A 7,975-nucleotide genomic window follows, 5' to 3' on the forward strand; every position below is an offset into this window, starting at 1 on the left:
AGTCCTCGGGCGGGAAGTGTAGATAGACATGCCACGCTGCGCTGGGTTGGATGAGGAGGCAATGGACAGGCGCTTAGGAGCTGACTGTGGAAGAGACGGAGTCATGGGCAGCAGGCATTTTGTGAGGACCTCACGTAGGGCCCTGCCCCCTTGCAGTTAGTTGGCTGTTTAATGGGAGGTCTGCAGACTTTAAGATGATAGCACCTCATGAGAACTTTGCATCCGGGATATCAGAGTCGCCAGCTAGAGTCCAAAGGCGGTGGCTGGGAGAGCTGCACAAAGCAGGAAGACAGAGGAGGCCCCTCCAAGGGGCTTTTGTGCAGAGACAAAGCTGAATAAAGGCAGCACGCAGGAGAGAACGCCCTACGGCACTGATTCTCAATCTTCTTAACTCTAGGGCCCTTTAACACAGTTCCCCATGTTGTGGTGACCGCAACCATCAAATTGTTTTGTTGATACTTTTGTTTCTGTTGTTCACTTGTTTTTGTTTTTTGTTTGTTTTTCAAGATGAGGCTTCTCTGTATATAGCCTTGGCCATCCCGGAACTAGCTCTGTAGACGAGACGGGCCTTGAATTCATAGAGATCTGCCCGCCCTTGCCTCCTGAGTGGGCACTTCCACACCCAGCTGTGTTGCGATTTCATAACTGCTGTTTTGCTAACTTTGTTTTAACTTTATGTGCATTGGTGTTTTGCCTGCTTGTATGGTCAGTGTTAGATCCTAAAGTTACAGACAGTTGTGAGCTGCCACGTGGGTGCTGGGAATTGAACCCGGGTCCTCTGGAAGAACCACCAGTGCTCTTGGCCCCTGAGCCATCTCTTAGCCCTTTTGCTACAGTTATAAGTCGTAAGCATAATAATGTGAGACTCCCCAAAGGGCTATGACCCACAGGCTGAGAGCCGTTGCCCTGGGAGACCAGGAGACAAGCTCTGGGTTCTGAGTGGGAACAAGGTTGGCAAGCTCTGCCTGAGACGCTTTAATGACTGGCCCAGTGCCCAAGAGGACACTGGGAGAGTCTGAAGGATATGGCCAGACCATGGAGGGCTTGTGGACCATGGTGAGGAAGGGCTGTCAAACATGTTCTAAGGAGGGGGGGGGGGGGACTTGAGAGGATCGAAGAGGAGAGAATGGTATATCCGAACAGCTAAAGGGAGCGGGCATCCTGCGGTGTCCCGGGTGACTCTTAGCCCCAGCTCTCCAGCCGCGTAGGTGCTGCTGAATCACACACGGCACTGTTGTGGTCCAGGGCTCTTGCATCCTTTGCCCCTGGGGAGTTCAGACACATACTGCTGCTGCTGTCACAGAGCAAGCTGGTGTGGTGCTTGTGTGTGCGGTCATTGTGTGGACTGGCTGCTGGACAGAAAGACCCAGAGACGCGTATGTGTAGGAGGGACCTGATCAGTTCTTTATTGGCAAGGATATGCAGTCTGATATACGACACACCTGTGATCCCAGAAAGATGTCAAGCTGAAGACGTAGCTGGTCCCCTATAATCTCATAGCTGCCCTGGAAGAAGCCACGGGTGTGGCACTTATGCCAGCGCCATGACATCTGGATGATGCGAGTGGCATAGCACAGACGGCAGTAATTCTGGCGGACTTGCAGCATTCGGACCCACGACTGAATGGTGACACAGGCCCTTGTTTCCAGTGCCATCCAGTGAAGAGCTGCCAGCCTTCTCTTCTCCAGCTTTTGGGCCAGTATCCTTCTCCACCAGCACTGAATGACCCACGCACTGACAGCAGCCTTGAGCAGTGTGCGTCGCACCAGTGTGCCTCGCCACCAGGCCTGGATCTTTCTGGCCTTTAGTGCTTTTTGTGGACATGGCTGTTGTGGGGTGTAAGGTGAAGAATGGTTTCAGTTTTCCAGGGGTGGAGCCACTGGTAAGTTGCCTTTAATTACGGTATGTGAACAGACTTTTCCTCATGCAGTCACACACACACACACACACACACACACACACACACACACACACACACACACAGAGATGAAAGTAAGGGACTTAGGAGAGGGGAAGAGATAGGGATTAAGAGGGAGAAGGTGATCAGAGTATATTATATATATATATATGTGTGTGTGTATGTGTGTGTGTGTGTGTATGTGTGTATGTGTGTGTGTGTGTGTGTGTGTGTGTGTGTGTCTCCTGGGTGTGGTAATCCCAGCACTTGGGAGGTAGAGGCATGTGGATTTCTGTGAGTCTGAGGCCAGCCTGGTCTACAAAGAGGGTCCAGGATAGCCAGAGCTCTGTGTAATGGAGAAATCCTATCTCAAAATAAATAAATAAATAGACAAAATAAAGATATATTCTCAGAAGATGCCCTGATCCTTCCTTTGTCACTAACCATAGCATCCTCTCAAGCTCATGAGCACTGAGCAGGGCAACAAAATGAGCCTTGAAAGCAGGAAGGTATCCACCTCTGGTCTCCTCTGTCTTCCGTATCAGCTAATGAGGAAACATCACCTTAACCTCTGGGTCCCTTATGTCCCCATTTAGAGAATGCAGTACATTCACTCTTGCTAAGTTTATACACACACACACACACACACACACACACACACACACACACACACATGGGTGTTGTGCCTGCATGTATGTTTGCACTATGTGTGCCTAGTGTCCTCAGAGGTCAGAAACAGGCCATCAAGTCCCCTGGAGACTGAGCTACAGATAGTTATGAGCTGCCAGGCGGGTGCTGGAAACTGAACCCAGGTAGGTCCTCTGGAAGAGCAGCCAGTTCTCTTAACCGCTTGCACCTGGTTTTGAATCTGATTGGCTAATTTAGAGCAAGAACCTTGCAGTTTATTGGCTCTTTCTGGAAAGGACCACATACTGAAGCTGGGGTGGCCTAGCAGGAAGTCCCAGGAAACTGGCCTCCTCCTTCTCTACCCCAGCCCACAGCCTGCCCCCCTCCGCCCCCGCCCGCACTCTCGTCACTTCCTAATATTAAATTCTCTCCTCAGGCAACTTGGGGTCCTGACCTCATCCTTTTCTCATTTCTACTTCCCAAACTTTAAACCTCGCTTGAGTTAGCGCAATCATACATTCACGTACACACACACACATGTGAGTACAAATACTCACACTCTTACACAACCCTGGGTGTAAGAGTGCTTCTGTTGAGCTATGTTCCCCAAACACAGATCTCACGCCCCCCCCACTCCCCAGCATCATCTGGCTCCACTCTCACCCTCTTGGCCTCCCCCCATGTCAGTCAGCATGTCTCAGGCTGGGAAGGAAACTGTAAGAAGATGGTCAAAGAAAAGTAAGCCCCATTCAGCCCAGCTTTGGATAGGCAAAACTATGTTCTCAGCTTCTGATGGTTGCTCTGGGTGACGGTTAGCATCCTGACCCCTTGCTCACACAGCTCTAAATGTTCACACAACAGGAACTACATGACCGCCCTAGGTTGTGGGACATGGCAAAGACCAGCATAAATCTGGGTGACATAGGTCAGAGATGGGGCGGATCAGGCGTTACCTCTAACCTTGAGGGCCTTACACAACCTACCTTTGGGGAGGGTGGGTGTTTGACCTTCTTTTCTTTTTTCGGTTGCTTTTCTGTTCCTGGTTCTGTTTGCTCTGTGATTACATAGATCGTTTCGACTGCGATTTCACAGCACTTCCCTTTCTATAACCAGAATGAAAGGAGAAATCCGTGAGTGGGTTATTCTTTGAACAATTACATAGCCATTTTAACACATGCCCAGTTTCCTCAGTTGCCCAGAGTGCTCTAGGCACAGAACTTATTTCCTGATGAAATGGAAATCAGCCTTCTGTAGCCTACAACTTACCCCACAGAGAGAGCCCATGTTTGGAGACAGGTGGTTCAAATCTCCAAGATCTGCAATACCTTACATTCCCCCCATAGCTGGGGTTACGATGGAGCCATCATCTCAGGTCTATACTCCTCCAGCCATGAGAACTGGCAAGAAGAGTGAGTGAAGGAAGCCAGTGGTGACGTCATAAGGGCGCCTGTGATGCAGGAATCAGAATGGCTTCGGAGAGTTGGGTGGGGTCCCCTTCAATCCTTCAGAAATTCCAAGTCGTGCAAAAGATAAGGCGCAGGCAACACTGGTTCATTTGAATAAGGCTGGAAAATGTTAGTTAGACTTTATTGAAATTATTAAAATTAGCAGTCTGACATAGCAACAGGGTTTCAGTGCATGGATTTCCACAGTGGATCTAAGCAATGAGCCTATGACAAAATGCATAACAGGTGCTTTGCAGAAGGAGATTCCTGAATGGCTCTTGAAAATATGTCTGTCCTAGAGAAATGTAAGATGCACAGGTGTCCTTAAATGGGGCAGAGGCAGGAAGCAATAACAGTCCTTCCCTCCTGTTGTTAAAAGTGTGACCCAAACTACCGAGGAAGATGGTTTGGCAGTTTCCATTTTCACCCTAGAACTCAAGGTCTCCTGGGCACAGATGACTAACAACGCGTGTGCACAAGCTGAAGTTTGTAGTGCAGATGGGACAGTGCTTGCCTAGCAGGCAGGAAGCCCTGGACTCAATGCCCAGCACTGTATAAACTGGATGTGGGTGTACATATCTGTCATCTCAGTACCTCGGAGGTAGAGACGATGTAGGCCCCTCCATTCTCAGCAACATATGCCAAGTGTGAAGCTATCAGCTATACTAGACACTATCCTAAAGCTACACACACACACACACACACACACACACACACACACACACACACACACACGGCTGGCAAGATGTCTCAGTCATATGCCTGTCATACAAGTCTAAAGATCTGAGTTCAATACCCAGATCCCATGACAAGGCGGAAGGAGAAAACTGACTCCAAAAAGTTGTCCCGTGACATCCACATGTGCACCATAACATGCACTAGCCCAACATACAATGAGGGGGGGGGGAAATGTCTTCACAGATGTCCTTGGCAGTTTTATTTTTATCAAATCTGCTGTGATTAACAAGATATCAGAACTACTAAAGTGATTTTTTGTTTCGTTTTGTTACTGGGACAATTGGTACTACTGGTCAGCTAGAGCTAAAAAATCACCACTGATTGAGAAGAGACCAGCATCACTGAGGTGAAATCTTCTGGGAAGTGTTTTCTCAGAGCACAGGGAAACTGTTCCAGAGTCGGTTGTACCTTACGCTGACAGGCCGACTTGGTAATGTGTAAGAGTCACCCATCACCCAGGTGGCACTGGTTGTTTTTGTTTTGTTTTTTCAATTACAAAGCTACTTTTAATACTTTGGGGTGTGCCCCACCGGAATAAAAAACACTGGGAAGGGGTGACTCCCTCACCCCCAGAAGTGGCCCTTGGGGAGAGAGGCTGCCTGAGGGGAAGGAAGGAGAAAAGGAACCCGCTGCAGACTCAGGGCAAAGGGGATGCCGTAAGTGCTGAGACCTGTGAGCACTACAGGAAGAAACTCCAGCATGGTGGGACTGCCCCAGGCACACAGGCGGAGGGCAAGAGGGTTGGACACGAAGCCACAAAGCAACTCGTTTGCCTTTTTCTGCTTTTGCTGCATGATCTCCGAGTCCCTGGGGGTAGAGAGGATGGGGCAGTCTGCTTGCAGGCGGCAGCAAGAAAGCCCATCATCTTAATCTTAACCGAGTCGGGTGAGCTCTCATCGGTTACCGCGGGTCATGGCGACGGCAGCGGCTCCGACCTGCCTCCTTTGCGTTCGTGTCCCCTCGTTCGGGCTGGCCGACGTTGCAGGCACTGGTTTTTAAAGCATGAAGGGGTCATGGAGAGCCCCTGAGGCTTGGAATTGTGAGAGGCCAGGAGAAGCCATTGGTGAAGGTGCAGCCTCAGTGGCAGTTGAAGGCCCAGGGCTATAGGGGTCATAAAGAGAAGTTGAGGCTCGGCACCATGAAAAGAGATTGTAAGACAGTGAACGTGCAGCCCAGTTGCAGCAAGGGACCCCAGCTTTTTGGAGATGCCAGGACCACAGGATGACCACTAAGAACTGCAGCAACAGTGGCGTGGAACCAGCTGGAGCCTAGAAGACACGCTGTGTGTGCTGCAGAGGGCCGAACTTTGATTGTGACTGTGTCCTCTTCTTCCGTCTTCAAGAGAGCATTTTACTGGGGCCCACGGTTGAGAGACTTTGAATTTTAAAAGACTTTGCATATTTTAAAGGGGTTGAAAATTTAATGTGTTTGAATTTGTAAGGACGGTGGGACTTTTAGAGCTATTTCTGTTTCTAATGTGAGATCTTGGGGATGAATCAGGAAGGAAGGGTTGTGGCTTAGCAGTGATGCGTTTGTGTGTCAAGTTGACAAGGGGTCAGTTGTACTGGCTGATTTTGTGTGTTAACTTTAGCTTGGTGTTCTCGTGTGTGTGTGTGTGTGTGTGTGTGTGTGTGTGTGTGTGTGCCCAGCCTTTTAACATGAGTAATACAACTTGAACTCATGTCCTTATTCACATAAGGCAAGCACTGTACCTACAGAGCTATCTCCTAAGCAGATAGTCTTTTTTTTTTTTTTTTAAGATTTATTTTATTATTATGTATACAGTGCTTTGCCTGCATGTACATCTGCAGGCCAGAGGAAGGCATCAGATCACATTATAGATGGTTGTGAGCCACCATGTGGTTGCTGGGAATTGAACTCAGGACCTGTGGAAGAACAGTCAGTGCTCTTAACCTCTGAGCCATCTCTCCAGTCCCGCAGAAAGTCTTTATAAAAGTTCCTTCGTATGATTTTTCTGTAGCAGCACAAATGGGCAAACACACGGCTGCTGCTTGTGTCCTTTTTCCCTGAGGCTTTCACGGTTTTGGGGCTCATTGCCCAGTGACTGTTTGGAGGCAGTACTGGATATTTGCTGGGTCTTTGCACATAAAACATTTTCCCCTTACAATGGATAACATTTGGGGTGCATTTATAATTCTACGCTTAAAAGAGATTTCTCCAGGAAGTTGGGGTGCTGGTTCTCCATCTCTGCCGAGGCTGCTGAGAGTCTGACTAACTCCCCAGGAGGGAACTATTGGCTATATTTTTTCTTCATCTCATAATGTGTCAGGTTCCATCTGTTTTCAGTCAGTGTGGTTCAGCTGGCTGGCTGGCTGGCTTATGCTGGTTTACCTAAAGAATCTCTTTCAGACCTCCTGATCAATGGCAGGAAAGTCTCTCTGTTATAACTTCCTCTCTGAGGAGCACATGTGTGACCAACACTGAAAGGCCCGGTCCTTCCATTTTTGTGGAGTGAGCTGTCAGGAATATATGGTCTCTAGGGCAGGGGCAAGTTGTCACTCTGCACCAGGCTCTTCTGTATTTCTCCAAGCCGAACACATCTCCTTAAGAGTGACTGTGCTGTGACGAAGCCCCATGACCAAGGACATTTATAGCATGAAATGGTTATTTAGGTGTATGGTTCCAGAGGGACAGGATCTGTCACCATCACGGTAGGGAAGTGTGACATGAGAGACATGGCCGGCCTCAGGAACAGCTGAGAATTCACACCTCCCAACCTCAAGGAGGGAGCAGAGCAGGCACTTTGGGACTGGCACAGGGCTTTGAGGATTCAACACTTACCCTCAGTGATACGTGCAAGCCACACCTCCTAAACCTCCCACACACAGTGCCACCAACTAGGGACCAAGCAATCATAGATCTGAGCCTATAAGGGGGTGGAGGGCATTTTCATTCAAACCACTACATTCCACTCCTTTCTGGCTCCCGAAAGCTCACGATCATATCATAATGCCAAATTCATTTAGTCCAGCTGCCAACGTCTCCATAAGCCTTCCCAGTCTCAATTCAGTTTAGAAGTCTGGAGCGCCAAGGCAGTCTCTTAATTGCAAGCTCCAATGGGGGTGGGGGGAAAGCAAATTACATACTTCCAACATATAATGGCACACAACATACACTACTATTCCAAAAGCATAGTGAGAAAATACTAGGCCACAATGAATGAAAAAACAAAAACAAAAAAACATAAAGGAAAGAAAGACCCAACTGCTCCTAAGGGTTTGAGGTTTTGATTAGAGATATAAGGAAG

The 7,975-nt window shown here is 48.7% G+C and overlaps 1 protein-coding gene across 1 annotated transcript; it reads right to left on the reverse strand.

Moving 5' to 3' along the window:
- Window positions 1-1,397: 1,397 nt before the first annotated feature.
- LOC127184139 (IQ domain-containing protein F1-like) lies at window positions 1,398-6,762 on the reverse strand. Its single transcript, XM_051140387.1, has 5 exons — window positions 6,695-6,762; window positions 5,612-5,695; window positions 5,334-5,514; window positions 3,468-3,627; window positions 1,398-1,828 (listed from the first exon to the last, which is right to left on the reverse strand). Exons 1-5 carry the CDS (start codon window positions 6,760-6,762, stop codon window positions 1,398-1,400), a joined length of 924 nt encoding a protein of 307 aa, XP_050996344.1.
- Window positions 6,763-7,975: the final 1,213 nt, after the last annotated feature.

This window comes from Acomys russatus, chromosome 32, assembly GCF_903995435.1.
Source record: "Acomys russatus chromosome 32, mAcoRus1.1, whole genome shotgun sequence".
NCBI lineage: Eukaryota > Metazoa > Chordata > Mammalia > Rodentia > Muridae > Acomys > Acomys russatus.

What these genes read in the sequence shown, in the direction of transcription:
- LOC127184139 (XM_051140387.1), bottom strand. Translation starts at nt 6,762, where the DNA reads ATGAGCCCCAAAACCGTGAAAGCCTCAGGGAAAAAGGACACAAGCAGC. An exon ending in TTGCCCTGAGTCTGCAGCGG is followed by an intron (nt 3,628 to 5,333) that starts GTTCCTTTTCTC and finishes TTCTGGTTATAG; the next exon opens with AAAGGGAAGTGCTGTGAAAT. An exon ending in AAGGTTAGAGGTAACGCCTG is followed by an intron (nt 1,829 to 3,467) that starts ATCCGCCCCATC and finishes ACACCCCACAAC; the next exon opens with AGCCATGTCCACAAAAAGCA.